The 18,934-nt window shown below is 37.7% G+C and overlaps 1 protein-coding gene across 1 annotated transcript; it reads right to left on the bottom strand.

The window, feature by feature from the left end:
• Positions 1 to 1,875: 1,875 nt before the first annotated feature.
• LOC122971803 (5-hydroxytryptamine receptor 3A-like) lies at positions 1,876 to 17,492 on the bottom strand. The gene is made up of 10 exons (XM_044338550.1): positions 16,817 to 17,492; positions 11,237 to 11,406; positions 10,889 to 10,933; positions 10,128 to 10,237; positions 9,020 to 9,194; positions 8,740 to 8,892; positions 6,668 to 6,878; positions 5,752 to 5,907; positions 5,066 to 5,136; positions 1,876 to 3,831 (listed from the first exon to the last, which is right to left on the bottom strand). The coding sequence occupies exons 1-10, from the start codon at positions 16,842 to 16,844 to the stop codon at positions 3,598 to 3,600; spliced, it is 1,353 nt and encodes a 450-aa protein (XP_044194485.1). The 5' UTR covers positions 16,845 to 17,492; the 3' UTR covers positions 1,876 to 3,597.
• Positions 17,493 to 18,934: the final 1,442 nt, after the last annotated feature.

Raw genomic sequence — 18,934 nt, 5'->3', positions numbered from 1 at the left:
GTAATAAGTATTCTGCTTATCTCTATTTGTGGCCATCTTTGTTTCTGGTCAGTAAACGCCTCTTCTCCAGGACCCCAGGCCCTGTGCCCCTCCTGACTGGCTCGCCAATTAATGTCATGGAAAAAATCTTTCAGATTGGCCAGTGAATCTTCAGGTCCTCCACAGGTTTATGAAGCAGACACTCTAGGGTACCTCCTATTTTTCAAATTCTGGGAAATTTCCATCATCTGATACTATGATGGCTTCCCGTGAATCAGCAAAATTTAGGGATTTTCCATTCCACTCCTCACTACTATATAATGCTCATGTTTGCAAACATGTTATCGTCTTCTTCTTGTTTATTTTCCCTATAATGTTAACACTTGCAACATGTTATCTGCTCTAGTTGTTTTTTCCCCAGATATCTGGTCCAGTGCTGGTGGTTTAACCTACCACATCTTGTTGTATTCCTCAGACATCAAAGGCCTTTTCTGGCACTCTTACCCAATACTCCTACAACTTGACCTGAACACCACGTGTTGCAACTAAATGCATCACATTCTCTATGAAAGGATTACCTTAAATAGTCTTCAACTGAATGAAATACAGAAAAAAGGTATGAAATTATAACTTTAGAGCCCTTATGTTTGACTAGTTATCCAATGCCTCTCCATTTGTTAATATTAAGTTTATGAATCTTTTATCAGTCTTTCAATATCAGTCCATTATCACAAATATCTGCAATAATATCCGGAGCTTGTGGTCACAAGATGGGCGTTGGCAGCCATGTAGAGTATCAGTTCATGTCTCCTCTAAATTATTTTTAAATGTGGGCATTTTTACAGTAATCTATTTGAGATCCATCTGCAATATACCACCAAGTACATGTTGTTAAATCAGCACAATCAGCACTTACTCTGAAGATCTGATTGAGCTGCAGCAATTTCAAAAGCCGTTAGCAAACATTCTTCTATTTCCAGTGGTATGCCCCTCTTTCATTAAATAAGTAATTTGTGATAAGTTAAATGGTCAGAGAAAAGGAAGTCCTATTTGTCAATAGGACTTCTGCCTCTATCCCAGTACCATGAAGGTGGATGAAATATCCTTTGTGGTGCTCACAGCTTGAAGCATTAAATCAACAAAAAAATCAACAGAAACATTGTCCACCTTACTCCAGACTTAATTGTGAACAGACGCTGAGGATGAGCAGAAGCCAACGAGCATCATCAGAGCAGAACCAGAGAGAATCCAAAGTCTGTGAGAAGTGTGTTCTCTGTGCTGTGTGGAAATATAACAGTGAAGTAAAAATACCACTGCCTTACACTGGAAGAGGGCTGGGGAAAGCGAATGACCAACCCTTTTTTTGATATATCAGCGGTCAAAGACAGTGATTGCTAACCAGAGGTCTGTGTACCCCAGGGTGTACCTCTGCAGTATCCAGGGAGCATGTGGAAAGGTTTTGGGGAAACTCAGCTAATTTGAAAGAAATATGTTATGATTTAGTAAAGAAATCACACATTTTAAGGAAGAGGTCCTGGTGGCTTAGTGTTTAAAACGCATACAATATACAGTACTCTCCCTGGTTTTATTCCAGCTGAGGATCTGCTGTTATCACGATGTTTTAAACCACCGGAACCTGACCAGAAACAATCAACTGTACTTCTTGACCTGCCCTGTTAAAAACTACAAACATCCTACACTGGTATCCCTGTAGTGGTTAAAGCTTTAACGTGTTTTAATTTTTCAATTATAATTATTATTTCCTCTGACATGGGTTTTTTTTTGTCCCATTACTCTTTTTGCCCCACCCCACCATCATTTCCCATCAAACATTTTGATTAAAGGTAATGAAAACCCACAAAAGTTTATTTTTTACTGTTTATTTCTCCATTACAAACACAACTACATGTTTTCAGAACAATATAACAGAACTGTTATTTCATCATATTAATAATATAATTTAATTAAATACAAATGCAAATGTAGATTTGGAAGAACACCACAGAAGAGAACATGAAATTACTCAACCCATATAGATACACATTTGCATGTCTTCTGAAAGTGATCCTGTGGCCTATGCTGCCTCATGCTTTGTTAAATGGATAAGCAAACAAAAACAATGAAACAGTGTTACTCATGTTATACTGCTACCTGTTTGTTAACACTTACTTGCTTCCTTTTTTGATACATTTTTGATACATATTACATATCAAAGACATAATAAATTCAATTAAACTTCATAATACAACCAGACTAGTGTCACAGGCTGATACTGAGTACATGTAAACAACACTACTGAAGGACTACATACAGTTTATATAGAGATGTGAGATCTTAATGGGGACATATCATGCACATTTATTGGTCTATATTTATGTTCTGGGGCTCTGCTGTAATATTTTTGGATTATTTACAGTTCAAAAACGCCTCCATATTTAAGTTATACTGTCCCTTTATAGAGCCCCTCAGTTCAGCCTCTGTCTGAAACAGGCTGTTTTAGTTCCTGTCTCTTTAAGGCACATGAGCCCACTCCATTCTGATTGGCCAGCTCGTGGAAGAAGCATCACGGCCAACTTCCAGCCACTCGGGATGCTACATAAACAAACAATACCAGTAGGATTTCATTTCTTTTTCTCCTTCTTTACCCAGAATGGAAACCTTTCAAATACATCTGCACATGCTTGAGACAAAATCCAATCCGAAATATGTGAATGGACAATGTGAACAATACCATGGAACAACCTTAGCAACAAAGACTATGGCTGTTTGTGGGCAAACAATCTGACATCAGTTCAATGGGGAAATAGAGGTAACATGGCAAACAAAGCATTCAGAGTAGACTGAAGCCCTGGTTTTTGACTTTCAGGAAGTATTTTACATATGTTCACCTTATGTTATGGATCTTTGATCTTTGTTTAACATAGACATCCGATATTATAGCAGTATATAAATGACAGAAAATCTCAGAGAGCATGTTATGTCCCTTTTTAAAACAATAGTTTGGTCCACATATGGTAGTTGAAACAGGTTTTCTCACTGTAATCATTCCTGTCCATTAAAAGATCCCTTCCTAATGTGCTTTCAATTTAAATTATAGGGTACAAAATCTTCCTTCTGTGCCAAAATGTATTGAAAAGTTTATCTAAAGCTTGAGGCTTCAGCCGTTCAAATTGGTCGAATCAAGTGGTTATCTTCAAAAGTTAGTCTTTTTAGTACAATTTTCCTTTTTTTTGTAACTATCCCTTCTCTTCAGCTCAACAGGGAAACAAAAAAGGGTATTTTTTATTAACGCACGTTAATTTAGGAATGTACCCACTTGATTTGACTAATTTGGACGGCTGAAGCCTCACATAACAAGCCAGTGTGACCCCTAAATGGCCTGCAAAGACCAACAAGAGATCTTTTTTGTTTTCTACAGACTAATGAAGCTGAACAACAGGGGTGAACACAAACATAGTAGGTTTGTGTCCATGTGAAAAGCATGCATACAGGGAAATGTTTTCTAGGTTGTAATTTCGTATCTCAGTAATTGAAGTCACATGACGGTAAGCCTTACTAGCAGTAATAAAGAGGACTATAACTCAATCATGTGTTTCATTATTTAGCGCTTGGTATTTCTTAATTTGTAGTATTCCATTTGAAAAACATAATGACTAAAAACAGACTGGCAGCTATGATGTAGAAAATGAAGAAAACTCTGTTGATTGTTGTAGCCATTCTGGTCCAGTAGCCGGGCTTCACTTCTTCCTTGCTGCTGTTGAGGAGCAGAGCCAGTGTTTTCACCACCTCCCTCAGATCATCTGAGAGCTTTTCAGAGGCATGGGACTCCTCTGTCAGTTGGCTGCTGCTTACCTGCAGAAGTTGTTAAGGAGACTGTGGTTAATTAACACGATCATGAACCAAATAACATTGCCAGCTGCTACATTTGACATTCAGATTTTTGTGTACAATGTATAGAGTTGTGAAGTAGGAGGAGCTATTTCGGACACCCTTGAAGTAAAAATTGTATTCATTTTTCCCACAGACAATGTTATGTGACTCACAGTTGGAGTGCTTCTACAGCTTCAATCAACATGAAACTCTGACAGTTAAATCAAAAGATTAACAACTGTGTTACAAAATATCAGGTTCTTTAATAAAAAGTCAAAGGTACAAGACTGTGTACATAAAAATGTTGACCCCCAAAGTGCATTTTGGCAAGAAACATCCAATCACCAATAAATGACACAAATCTCATGTTCAGAGCCAAATATGTCTTATTTCTCTGTGCTGCAGGCCTCTGTTGTTGTCCAAAAACTATTAAAAACATGTAAATGAGCTACTCCGTACATTGTACATTGCAAATTTCTCAAAGAACTTCAGTACAAAGTCATGAGCTTATGATATGTAGCACAACAAGCTAGCAAAGCTCTGTCTGCCATACACAGAACTGCTCTCCGGAGACTGAAAACATCACCACTGTTGTTACTCTTTGGAGCAGTTTCTAAACAAACTAACGTGCCCGTACTCTTCATGGTGAAGGAACATGTCACCCAGTGCAACGGTGTGGCTCATTCACATGTATTTAATAGTTTTCGGACAACAACTGAGGTCTATTTCATGGAGGAATAAGATATATCAGGCTTTGGATACACACACAATACTTAGTAGATCGATTCATTAATTTATGGACAGTACACTCTGGACATGTCTTTTGTGTTGTTCTCAGTTCTGTTGCTTTCAAATTAACCATTTGCTTGTGTTTTATGTAGCTGTATTGTGTTTCTTTATGCCACATGTGTTCATACATTGAATGTGTTTTCTTAATTTGGTTGAATTTAGTTATTTGCATATTTTTTTTCCTACATGTCATGCATTCATTGTCAAAATGGTGAGGATATTTGGATGTTTGTGTTTTGTCCATTTGCATATGTTTTCAAGTTTGAGTGTGCTGAGCTCTCAGCTACTATAGTATCAGGGTAAAAACCTCTGAGATGGAAATCTCAAAAAGTAGAACCAAAACTATTTGCATGGCTAGATAGAGTACCATTACCCTGAGAAAATGTCTTTTTGTAATCAGCCCTTTAAAGTGCAACATAATTCCTACCTTCAGCAGTTCAGACGGAGTTTCATCAGCAGACACATCAGAGATGCATGCACAAGTCCATTTCCTCTCCTCTGAAATTACATAGTAGGCATAAATGATGGTTGGAGCATATTCAGTGCATAATTAGTATGTATTATAATTTGTAAATGTACCTGTTTCAGCGCATTCGGAAAATGATAGACATCACAATAACAGTAAAAATGTAGCAGAGTAGCTCCTATATCTCTGCACAAACCAACCAGCAGCCTGTAGCAACATCTATGTGTTAGTTCAAACGTAGCTTAGTTTGAACATAGTAAGCAATTGCCAACTTTTTATCCATCTGTGAGATTTTCGCCTTCACCTCAATACAATTGAATAGAATTTCCACAGATATGACTGTGGACTGTTTTTATCTCTTCAACAAAAACTGTAAACAGTATATCCTGTAGATTATACATTCACTGTTTCTCAGAAGAGATGGTGCTGTTTAATTTTAATAAATGTTGTATATATATATATATATATATATATGTTTTGGGGGTTTTTTTAAATGCTGTGAGCACCACAAACTAAATTGCAATCAACTACATTGTATTGAGGTGCAGGCACAAATGTCGACTTAACACACAAACTGCAACAGGCTGCTGTCTTCCTTTATCTTTGGGGATCTCCTACAAAATGTACTGTACCTCTATCAATGTTACCTTTGCCATGTTTGTCTCCACAGTCCTCAGTCAGGCTTTGGTCTCTGTCTGCCTTGTTGTCTCGGGATTCAGAGTCTTTCTCCATCAGATACATCACAACAATGGTCTCCAGGAGGCTGAGCAGCATCAAACCAAAAACCCCCATGCAGTAGACCGCTGAGAGGAGCAAGCAGCATCATTAATTCAGACAAATCACTACTCACTGGGTCAGTATGTGCAGTTTCTGCACATAGTACCAAGCCTGTCTTTCAGAAATTACGTTCATACATCATTAAATTGCAACAGCAAAAACATTTAGCCAGAAATGTAATGCTAATGTTGAATTATGTTTTCTCTCAACATGAGAAAATGTTGTTAATTGACATATTTGGCAAGTTGCAAAAATGTTGATACTGAACATACGAGTTAAGTGCTGATCTTACATTACAATATCTGCAGGTAGTACTACAGCAATATTAAACATTGTACGGTTATGTTTAGGCACTGGCAACACTTGGTCAAGATTAGGAAAGATGGTTTTGGCTTAATACAGAAAAAAGTCTGCAATGACTTGAAGCACATGTTAAGCCACAGTCTTTCACAAACCTTAACCAAAGTGCTTTTGTTGCCTAAACCTAACCACACACAGGTGTCAGGATGTGAACACTGGTCTCTGGTGCCAGAGTCCTGCGTCTTGTCCACCCACCATCTACACCATCTACCACCCCACCCCACCCCACCACACCACCACCCCACAAGTGTGGTTTACAAATGTAGTGTTTTCTTCATTCGTAAAAACACACTTTGCCTCTGAACATGATTCAGGCAGCGATTATATTTGTCAACACAATATAATTAGGAAAACAATTTAGTGTTATATCAAGGAGACAGGGCTTGAGGTACAGTCCAATAAAGGAAAGACTCTGAACTTACTTACCTATAAGTGGAATCCTGTCTGATGAGGAAGGCAGAATTTCATTGAGAATAAGCTGCATCACAGTGACAGCGAGCAGCACAGTGACCTTGAAGCTCAGCTTCTCGCCCCCGCTGTCTGAGATCAGGAAGGAGGCCAAGTCCAGACACAAGAAGAACAGGATGGGCAGCAAGAAGTTGACAATGTAGAGGATTGATCGCCTCTTCATTTTGATCTGTGAAATGACATTTTGAGGTCAGATCCTACTACTATAGTTTTGACAAAAGCAACGGAAACATCTGTGTGGCTCCTAGGTTGAAACAACAAGGTAATACGCCCCAGTCAGATGATGTCTGCAGTGGTGGAAGAAGCCTTCAGATTATTTACTTACATACCCTGTGGAATTTCTGACCTCAATAGTAATAATAATAATAATAATAATAACAATAATAATAATAATAATAATAATAATAATAATAACTTTTTTTGTATAGCACCTTTCATACAAAAAACAAAACAAAAAAACAGGTAAAAGTGCTTTACAACAAAAGAAATTACATGCACCAAGTGCCAAAAAAGACATAAAAGACATAAAATGAACATAAAAACAAGTAAATGTACATAATATGGAATGAAACCCCTTTGATAATGTAAACAAACATAAGATAAAATAAAGTGAAAATACGATACATAGAATGTTTACTTCAGTGGTGGTAATTTGTGACAATACGCAAAAACTCAGAAGTATTCACCATGTGTACACAATCTGTAAATCAGTGCCTAGATCTCATAGATCGGGCACGACCTGAAGCTGCCCTGGGGGAAAAAAACACCTGTAGTGGTGCTGTGGGGTTAAATAACAGACACCACAGTCTTTTTTCTCAAACCTACCAATTACAGATGTCAGCACTCATGTAACATAAGATGGAAAATAAAATACATGGAATGCTTACTTCAGTGGTGGTAATTTGAGATAATACGTGAAAACTCAGAGGTATTCACCATGTGTACACAATCTATAAATCGGCGCCTAGGTCTCTGAATCCATAAGCATAACAGAACCTCCCTTTTCCCAACAGACACAGACTCACCACCGGTCCTGATTAAGCGAAATAAGCTTCTTTCAGCTTACCACAGAACGTCTTCCCGCGGGTTTAACCTCACTGTGGGTCTTAACTGTGCTGTGGATTTAAAAACACATATCACAGTCTTTTTTCTCAAACCTACCAACCACTAACCTCAGCACTCATGTCACATAAGATGGAAAATAAAACCCACCTGATAATAAAATAATGGAGAATAAAATAAAGAGACCTAGAGTACATAACATAAGATGGAAGATAGAACCCACTGACACATTAAATAAAATACATCTTGAACAATAATAAAAATAGTAAAATAAAAACATAGAATACATAGAATGTATAAAAATCAAGTAAAATTCAACATTTTAAAAGAAGTGCAGTAGTGCATAAGTGTGAAACAGACTGAAAGCTAGTGAAAGGCTAGAATGAAGAGATAATTTATATATTTTATATATATTTTTAGCTTTCTTTTACAAATATTTAGCAAGCTGGCTTCCCTGATATCTAGTGGTAGTGTGTTCCATAGTTTTGGGGCATAATTGACAAAGGCTGCATCCCCGATTTTCTTTCGACTTTTGCTGGGAATCTCCAATAAACCAGCGGCAGATGATTGCAGAGTTCTTGAAGGCAAATAGTTAACCAGGCAGTTAGCATAGTTAAGAAGGGAATTAGCAATGAGCCAAGAAACACAGTGACGTGCCAACAAAAGCAGGGACTGCAAGCGAGTAAACAAGGATGTAAACAATGCAGGATTTAAAATAGTCTTAAAAAAGGTTTTGCAAATGTTTTATAAGGAAGGAAATGTCCTCAAAACTCTTAATATAAAAACAGAAAGTAAAAGTAGCAATAGAAGTGGAGAGGTAGAAAGTCTACATCTAGATTTTTGCTTAAGGAAACAAGTATTAGCAGTAAAATGTACCCAAAGTAAAAGTACATGTACTTACTTAAGAGTAACAGGCAGAGGTGGAAAACAGTTTCCACCACTGTGTGCCTGTATCCAGAAATACGTACAGTGTAAACAATCATGCTTTGGTTGAAGGCAAAATTGTAGACTGTTGTACTGGTGGCTGTCTGGTTGATTAACAGCCACTCGTGCTGGGTCATCAAGCCACGAGACCAATTTGTGGCTATTGAAGCGCCGAGCTCAGTACGAAGATCCAATTCCTCAACTGAGATGGGAAATAAAATAAAACAGTAAGGCCTGTTAGCAGGTCAACAAGGAAGTAACACATAAATAACTTAGATGAAAGTATAGACCAAATAGAAACTTTTAAACATAACAAGTCACAACCTCACCATTGTGAACGACAGACTTGAACGAGAGGTTACAGGTCTGAATGTCGAAGGGGAATTTGTGAACTTGCATCCTGCAGGTGCTTACTAACACCTCATGGCTCCTACATTCAACAAAACCGTCAGAGTCAATAGTGAGATAAGGACTTGGAGGGGTCTTGTCCTTTTCTGTCCTGTATGAGAACAAACACACACACACACATACATGCGCATTATGGCAAACGCTTTATGCTTCAAAAAAAATTTCACATACCATATGATTATACTATAAAATGTAACTTAATCTACAGAATGAGGGAATTAACTATCTCTAATTTACCCTTATGTTTCTTTAAATATAGAACACATGTTCCACACTGTGTGACAATATCATATATCTGCTTGTTCCAACATTTAGTAAATATTTTGAACATATTAAAATATGCTTATTGGGTATCTACAGTTGGTAATGGAAGAAATACAGGGGATAAGGGAATATATTTGCATTTAAGAAGAACCTTGAATTAAATTACACTGTATTTCTTTTTTAATTACTTATGTGCAAAAAATGCATTTAAGAAAATATTGACAGCTGATGTGCAATCTTTGAAAAGTTTAACTGCAGTCACTAGAGTCTGATTCATCCGGACTAAACAATGCAGGTTTGAAAATGCCTTAAAAGTGGTGTCTGAAGGTGATGCAGGTAACTGAACCTTCTGACAAGGGTTGTAGAGTACAATGTCTGCTTAAATGGAATATAACAGCCAATCACAGGATGAATACTTGGAGTTTGTAAAAGATTGTTTTTTCGCCCAAAAACAGTCGAGTAGGGAACTTTGCTAAAATAATTTGTTGTTGTTTTTTTTTTCTTTTACGATTTTCAAAATCCAAGCACTTGGATCCATTTTTTAATTTATTTTTTTTGGCGCTAGCTGCTAGCTTCACTATCTGTAGGTTATCTGCCTACATCCTCAGACTCAATGAGCTCCAACCTTATGCAGTCATGGACTGGTGAAAATACTATACATATATTATTGTATATAAACTCTCTAAACTATAATAAACTGCTCTGTCACCAATTACTGTTGTGAGTGTATGTGGATCTGTAAGTGTGAGTGGACACTCACATCTCTTCAATAGTGAGATCTGGCTTCCACAAAATGTCAGCAGGAACTATTATACGATTAAGTCCACAAAAGTCACCTGGAGTCCATGTAATGTGTTCATTCTTCCAGCTCTACACAGAAAAACAGGAAATCAGAAAGTAAGGACAAGGGATAATGTTAAAAGAATTTCTTCGTACTGACCATTAAACAATAGAGACCAGAGCCGAAGTATCAAAATTTAACAGAATTTATTTTCTTGTACAAGAAGGAGCGTTTCACAATGCAACACACAGGATGAGGTTACAAAGAAAAAGGCTCCTCGAGCAGCGCCTACAACAAGTTTTTATACACCTTAAGTGGGCGTTACAGTTCTTTTCTTAATCTATCAAATACAGACTATAGATAACGTAATGTCTATTTTCAGTTCTCCTGTCCAGGAGCCATCCTGCCCAACTGACCCCCAGATTACATGTCTCATCCTGTCTCCAACGAATTTTAATTTCTACATCTTCCTCTTTACAAATATAATGCTGAACTTCCTTTAACCTCAGCTGATGAGTCTGCTGATGTTGCAGAGTTCGCAGTACAAGACAGGAACAATTCATCATGATCTAGGTAAAACAGTAACACTCATACACAGTGTAATCATAATTTTTATAACAGATAAAATAAATGAGTGAGAGAAAGAAAGAATGAATGAAAAGAAGCAATTTAAAGGAAATAATTAGAGGTTCTGCCAAAGTTCAGTCAGTATTGTTCAGTCTTCCTCAGAGAGAACTCACCGTAAAAATCCAAACGTAAGGAAGGAAGGTCTGGTCAGTCTCTTTCTATGAACAAAGAAATACAGAGTATCTGAAAATCTTCCCAGCAGCACAATTAACATAGCTGACCATACATCATAGGACATACACTGTTAATATAAATTACAACAAGTTCACACACATCAGACTTCATATCGCATATTTTTGAGGGATCAAATTTGTTACTTTAGCACTTGGAAATGTTTAGGAATTTGGATCCAGATCTGCCATCTGACAATCAGCATGTTTACAGACAAAAAACCCTCATTGGCAGTGGAAATAATAATTATCATTAAAAAACAAACAAAAAAAAGAAAATTTAAGGCTTACCATATCTAGGATGGCATAGATTAGCACTTCCAGTGTTACTTTCAAAGTTGTATTGTAGTGTTTAACAGGCCGGGACATGGTGTACAGATCTTTTTTACTGGGCAGATTCAGGTTCAGGTGGTTAAAAAGATGCTGATAACTGCAGTTATCCTCAGAGGACGCCCCATCTACTGCAAGAATACCAAGACACATTCTCTGTCAGAGAGTTAATTCTTAAAAGGAAAGAAATGTGCTTTTAAATCAGAGCTTGTTTGTCTGAACACCAGAGTTTCTGTTATGTGCTCTTAAAGGAAATCACCAGCATTTGTTTCTGTGGGTATAAACTGATTATAAATTCATTTTCAAACCATGGAAACTCAAAAATATCTGCAGTCATATCCAGTGACTGTAGTCACTAAAAGGCCATTATGAGATGGGCGTTGGCAGGACTCTTATCAAATGTGAGCAATTTGCAGTCATTTAAATCCATTTCAATTTGAGATCCATCTGCTATACAATATGTTGCCCAAAAACATGTCCTGAAATCAAACCTAACTCTCCCAAACACAATTTTAAAATCTCTTGAGTATTATCTTTTGAAAAAATTCTTTAATATAATAAATATACCCACAAAGACATAATTCAATTGTAAAACATGCCAATTTGAAAAAACTAATGAGGGTCAGTTCACTAAATTTACAATATTTTCTCAGCCATTCAGATAGTTTTGGTTTTAACTGGTTTTAAGATATTCATCTCCAAGATCTTTGCCTCAACCCTAAAACAATGGAGGTGAATGTGATTTTGTTTGTGGAGATCACTGAACTGTAAAGTAGAATGGCAATTTAAGAAATCAACAGCAGCGTCTCTTTCCGTGAATCGCATCCTCTTTAGATTATCCACCTCACACTGTGAAAAGTTTTCAGGACAATGTTTTTGGAAAAGAGATGCTGCTATAAATTTTTTTAATTTAATTTTTCACACTGTGAGAATCTCAACCAAATCCCATTTACCCCCATGGAATTAAGGATTACAACAGAAATGTTACAAGCTACAGAAATTAATACATTTAGCATTTAACCAAACAGCAGGACATTTCTTAGAGTAAATCTGCACTGAACTTACCTGTGAGGAGGAGCAGAAAGAAACTTGCAAGCATCATGTCTGTGAGAGGTCTACACAGTTAATGAGCATCTCTGTCCTCTCTGTGCTGTCTAAAAATGTTTGTAGGAGTGATATCACTTCCTTGTACTGGAAGAGGGCTGGTCAGATTTTATGACCAATGTCCTTCTGTCTTTTATTTGTTAATTTATTCCTATTTAATCTCATTAGTCTGAGGAAACACATGTAATCCAATAATAGTGCCAGGAACTGCCAACACCCATGACACTCAGCTGCGTGTGGGCAGATCAATTTTGCTATCAAACCAAAAGCTATAAATTTCTAGCTTCCACTATTGATTTAGTTACTACAATTTGCATTTATTTACAAATTTACAACTAATCTCAGGTGTGACTGATTTAAGTATCAAGCTTGAACATATTTTCCAAGCTTGCACACATTATTTCATGCCCTCTTGTCACATCGAGCATTGTGTTCATCACAATTGCCACTTCATTAATGTAATCCCTTAATAAATAGTGTCAAAATTCAAAACTATGATCTGCAGTTAGAGAATGATGTTTACCTCTTAGTTCACATACAAAAGGATACACCAGTTCTCTATTATGTTTTTTCCCAACATGTCATGGTTTTTTAAACATTTTCATCTTCATTCATCATTTCATCAAAGATATTATCCGGTGGAACCCAATCTTCAAACCCTCAGAGGTCATCATACATCAAATCCAAACTATTATTATTATTATATTATGCTAAGTAGCTTGAATAGCAGTAGTGATGCTCTTCAGGTGTGTACTATTTTCTGGCTCCTGGAGTTATTCTATGAACCACAACGGTGGTGACACAATTAACGTGGTGATCAAGAAGAATACACCCAGATCGGGGCTACCTCCTAATGCAGTTCTACCTAGTCTTTTAATTTTCAATCGAGTGCTAGCTGAGGGTGTTTTCTATCTTCTCTCGCTCAATTGGATAATTCTATAAGCAATAACCGCAGGTGATTAGTAGAAACAGTGATAAATCCTACTCTAACTTCAATTATTTCCCACCTTCTCTTTTGAAAAGTCTGTTCAGGTTTGTCAGTTACATGTTACTCATGTAACCCTTTTTCACATCTATGGAGGACTAGGTTTATGGATGCCTGACTTGTATATTCAAATATATGGCTTATTGCCTCCTTATTGACTCCTGCCCTATCTTGGTGAGCAGTCTCAGTATGTGACAGATAAGGGTCAGTTAGTATATATGGTCCTTTCAATTCTCCACTGGTACTACAGATACATCAACAGTTCTTTGGAGAATCAGTGGTAAGTCAGTGGACCCCCAGGGTCAGCAGATACATGAGTACAAATATCTACTATGCCCTGGACTCTCAGACCACTGGCTCTTGTAAATGCGTACATTTTAGTTGCTTGTGCTGAGGTTCTATTGGATAATGCTCGATCTTCTATCACTCCCCAGTCATTCAAATTGGCATAGCCAGCAAGGTATTTGTTGTCAGATGGTCTACATGCTGAACCGTCAGTGTAGAGAATCAGATCAGAATTCGGTATTGATGTCTGCTGCCGTCATATGCTGAGTAGCACAGCATATTAAAGAATTCAAGTGAAACCCCAAAGTATGGTTTACATGTTCTATTACCCTGTCATTTGCAAGTGCCTTTATCATTTTAAGTACGTTGCACCACATAGTCCCTATCTAGTGTAATGGGAGATTTCTCAATCATGGCGGCAACTGAAGCCCCTTATCTGAGGCTACCTGGAATGCCAAGGACCATAGGCCAAAGCCAAGATGAGTAATATGCAACAGACTGGCAATGACACCCATGTTCCTGCATCAGGATGCCTGTAGCACAGCCATCCCTCTCATGTACGTGCAGGTGAATCAGCTGAAGATGAGCTGGCAGGCCCCGGACTACGGCTTCGGAGAGTGCATGTTTCAGTTCATGGAAAGCTTCTTTAGAATATGTCGTAAGTATGTCACTTCAGGTAGACAAAACTGCAGCTTTGCCGACGAGGCCCTGCAACATCGCTCAGTCAGTCTTTGCAGGAACAAGATGGAGTCAGAACGACAAGCTTCCCCCAATGGAGAAGCTATCAGCGAAAAAAGAATGCTGAACAGAGGTAAATGACTGCATAGTGCATGAAGTTCGAGGGCAGTGATGCAAGAATCAAATTAGTGTCTGGCATAATTGGTAAAAATTGCCATTGATCCGGATCGCCTGGTTTTGGAACAGGAGTGTCGCAAGGACTAGTGGTTTGAACCAATACGCCTTGATTTATTAGTGACCAAATCACTATTTCAGTTCCTTCTATTGCTTTCTGGGACAAATGATATTGTTTAATCATAGGCAGCTTAGCTTAGTGTTGAGTGTCACTTGGTGAGGCGGAACAGACCTTACTAATCCCACATGGTTCTTATGTTTAGGCCATAACATGGCAGGAACCTCAGAAATATCAGACAGGGATCCATATTGTACTGTTTGAGGTGGCTGTCACTGTACTGATGTACTTTGTGGCAGGACAATTTATTCACTCAGGTGTAACATGTACAAGTTATCACCTTGGCTTGATACAGTCTGGGTTTGAGAAGCTGTTACAGTTTTTCTCAATGATTGCCATCAAGCCATCATTTCTCCAATATGTTTTGGCTCGTATCCTGGTGTCACTGCTACAATAACATGTGGATATGACTCATTGGCATTAAAGAATATAGTGTGTATGACAGGTAATGGGATTGTTAACGCACGCCCCTGGGGACCCACAAACAAAATTTTGTTACTCTTTAACTACTTGTGTATTCACAAATGAATCAGCCACTTGCTTACTCATCTGAAGGGTTAAATGCTGCTATAAAATATAATGATAACTATAACAATAAAGCTGGGTGTCATAGCAGACATCAGTGATGCACAAGCTGGTGATGTTTTAGCAACTTGTTTGAATGTTTGACACCTTGAAAATGTGTTGCATATCAAAATCGGGAAAAGTCCAGCAATACACACAATCAATGGTGTATTGTAAGATTTTTAACTGTAAAGACTCATGCAGACCTTCAGTTTCTTGTAGGCAGGTGCGTAAAGGAAATGTCCATAGGCAAGAGAAGAGAGAGTTCCTTCATCAGGTTCTGGTTCTATCATTAAATATTACACAGCTTGTGAATCTGTGGTTGTGATGTATGTTTGGATTTGTCTGCTCTTCATCATTGTTGCAGAAAAGGCTATGGGTTCCTATAGGAAGCACAACATGCCACATCAGATCCAGATACCAACAAACAAAAGTTTTGGATGACTCAGTGTCTATTGTGTCATTGAAGTTGTCTTTTTAAGTAGTAGGTGACACATCAGGGAGATGTAATAGCCAACACTGGTAAGGTCTCAGAGTCTGACATTTCTTATTTAACTCTACATTGACTAGTATTGATTAAAAGGCTTGTTCCAAAAAAGATAGCTCATCTATGCATTATGCCTTTGCATTGCTTTAGAAGTTCAGAGCTCATACTTTGGCCCAGAGTGTAATAACTGCAAAATAACCATGTAACATTTTGGGATATGGAGCGGTTGTGCACTATTTAATAATGACTGTTTCAGTGTATGAATGCAACATGTGAACACATTTTTACATTATTCATTACAACAGTAGTGGCTCAGGAGATAGAGCAGTCATCTGGTAGTCTGAAGGTTCCCAGTTTGATTCCAGCTCTTCCCGGCAGCCTGTCAAAGTGTCCTTGAACAAGACATTGAGCCCCTAACTGCTCCCAATGAGCAGGTTGACGCCTCTCAGTGACTGAACACCTAATCAGCTATAAATGTAGATGCTTATTAGTGAACTTTATATTTTGGCTGAAGTATGAGTGGCAAGTCACCTGTTCTGTATGTAGCTTTAGTACTTCCAAGAGTCAGTGGTGCGCTTGTAAGTGGTGAGCTACACAACTGACAACACATAGGATATTTTCAGGAAGGAAAAGTCATGTTTCTGTCTCCTGAAATGCTCAGTATCAACCACATCTCTGAAATGCGAGCACACCAGGGCCAAAGTCAGGAGAGCTCCATTGCCTTCCTGCAGGACCACCTCAAGGAGTATTTCTTCCAGGAGATACTCTTCTCCTCACAAGATTAGCTGCATCTAACCTAGCTAATGTTAAACAGTTGCAATAAATAACTTCTTAAAAATGTTTTTAATTTTACTTATTTGTGCAATAACATCATGCTTAGTACCCCCCCCCCCCCCCTCTCTCTCTCTCTCTCTCTCTCTCTCTCACACACACACACACACACACACAAACACCATGCTGACAGGCTAAGCTAACGTTAGTTTACTGTTGTCGCAAGACTAACATTGACGCTGCATCTAACCTAGCTAGCCTGTTGAACAGCTGCAATAAATAACTTTTCTTTTTTTATGTTTTTAATATTACTTATTTGTGTACATACATTCATCATATGTTCAACTGTAGCTGCACTGAGCTGTGATTACCTACCTGCTGCTTCTGCTGCATCCAGCCTCATATTGGACTGAAGGCTGTACTATACTGGATGTTAACTTATTGTCACGGTCCCCCACTGTGGGTTTTGACAGTTTAATTGGATGCTCACATTGCGCCCCATACAGGTCGCAGCCAGACCCTTCTCTAATACTGGGCAGGGACGGGACCAATTTTTTCTAAACGTCATTGTTTCTTGTTTCTGTAGTTTCTGCTGTCTGCCTTTGTAGAGCAGTATAAGTGAAACACCATCAAAGTTTGTCAGATCAATCTCAGTTAATTCATGCATTAGTCATTCAAAATTTGGTTGCAATAACACAATATGCTCAAGAGTTATTATGGCAGTCTGTCAAGTAGACAAGGCTGCAGGAATTTGGCAACCAATTAAAGTAGAAGTAAATGCAAACTGTCCAATTTTGATCAAAATGATCAGTGTCATTTGAAAGATTTACAAATATTTTAAAGCTTGAACCCCTTATAACATCCAGAATGGCATAGAGCAGTACTTCCAGGAATACTTGAGTGGGCTGTTTGTAGTTTTGAACAAGCCAGGTCATGGAGTACAGCTCATTGTTTTTGGTCAGGTTCAGGTGGTTTGAAATATCCTCATAACTGCAGTTATGCTCAGAGTACACCCCATCTACAGCAGACACATTAAGAGACATCATCTGTGACAGAAGTTACTCTTTAAAGGAAGGAAATCAGGATATGTCCATGCTCTTAATTTTTCTTTTAGATTAAAACTTCATGGCTGTGATGTTTGTCTGGACATCATTTACTGTATGTCCTCTTATTACTATTATATCATTACTTATAATATAGAAAAAAATGACAAACATCAGTGTCTGTGGGTATAAACTGCTTCTGAACTTCAAACCGGGAAAAACACACAAATATCTGCAGTAATGTGACTGTGGTCACTAAAAGGATTATGAGATGGGCGTTGGCAGGACTGCACCTTTTATCTCATCAAATCTGAGCATTTTGCAGTCATTTAAATCCATTTCAATTTGAGATCCATCTGCTATATAGTATGTTTTCCAAAAGCAGGTCGCTCAAATCAACACTAAGCTCTCCCAGAACACAATTTTGAGTATTACATTTTGAAATATTCTTTGTAATATAATATAATAAATACACATATAAAGACATAAGTCAACTGTAAAACATGGCATTCTGAAAAAAAAACTAACAAGGGTCATTTCACTAAATTTACAATATTTTCTCAGCCATGCAGATAGTTTTGGTTTTAACTGGTTTAAAGATATTCACCTCAGAGATCACTGAACTGTACAGTAAAATGGCAATTTAAGAAATCAACAGCAGCATCTCTTTCTGTGAATCACATCCTCTTTAGATTATCCACCTCATACTGTGAAAAGTTTTCAGGACAATGTTTTTGGAAAAGAGATGCTGCTATAAAAAAAAAAAATGTATTTGATTTTTCACACTGTGAGAATCACAAACAAAATCCCATTCACCCCCATGGAACTGAGGATGACAACAGAAATTTCACACATATACAACAAAAAATACCCTCTTTGGCAGAGGAAATAATAATTATCATTGAAAAACAAACAAACAAAAAAAAAACAGAAAATTTGAAGCTTAGCTTAGCTGCCTACCTGGGATGGCATAGATTATCACTTCCAGATCTACTTTCATAGTCGTATTGGGGTGTTTAACAGGCCGGGACATGGTGTACAGATCATTTTTACTGGACAGACTCAGGTTCAGGTAGTTAAAAAGATGCTGATAACTGCAGTTATCCTCAGAGGACGCCCCATCTACTGCAAGAATACCAAGACACATTCTCTGTCAGAGAGTTAATTCTTAAAAGGAAAGAAATGTGCTTTTAAATCAGAGCTTGTTTGTCTGAACACCAGAGTTTCTGTTATGTGCTCTAAAGCAAATCACCAACATTTGTCTCGGTGGGTATAAACTGATTATAAATTCATTTTCAAACCATGAAAATCTAACAAATATCTGCAGCAATATCCAGCGACTGTGGTCACTAAAAGGCCATTATGAGATGGTCGTTAGCAGGACTCTTATCAAATGTGAGCAATTTGCAGTCATTTAAACCCATTTCAATTTGATTTTACAATATTTTCT

This window comes from Thunnus albacares, chromosome 20 (genome assembly GCF_914725855.1).
Source record: "Thunnus albacares chromosome 20, fThuAlb1.1, whole genome shotgun sequence".
In the NCBI taxonomy this organism is placed as follows: domain Eukaryota; kingdom Metazoa; phylum Chordata; class Actinopteri; order Scombriformes; family Scombridae; genus Thunnus; species Thunnus albacares.
This window is presented reverse-complemented; position numbering and strand designations above follow the sequence as displayed.

Excerpts from the sequence above, each read along its gene's own strand:
- LOC122971803 (XM_044338550.1), bottom strand. The coding sequence starts at position 16,844 with ATGAGGCTGGATGCAGCAGAAGCAGCAG. Across the intron at positions 10,238-10,888 it reads CTTACGTTTGGATTTTTACG|AGCTGGAAGAATGAACACAT; the intron begins GTGAGTTCTCTC and ends TTTTCTGTGTAG. Across the intron at positions 9,195-10,127 it reads GATCTCACTATTGAAGAGAT|GACAGAAAAGGACAAGACCC; the intron begins GTGAGTGTCCAC and ends GTTCTCATACAG.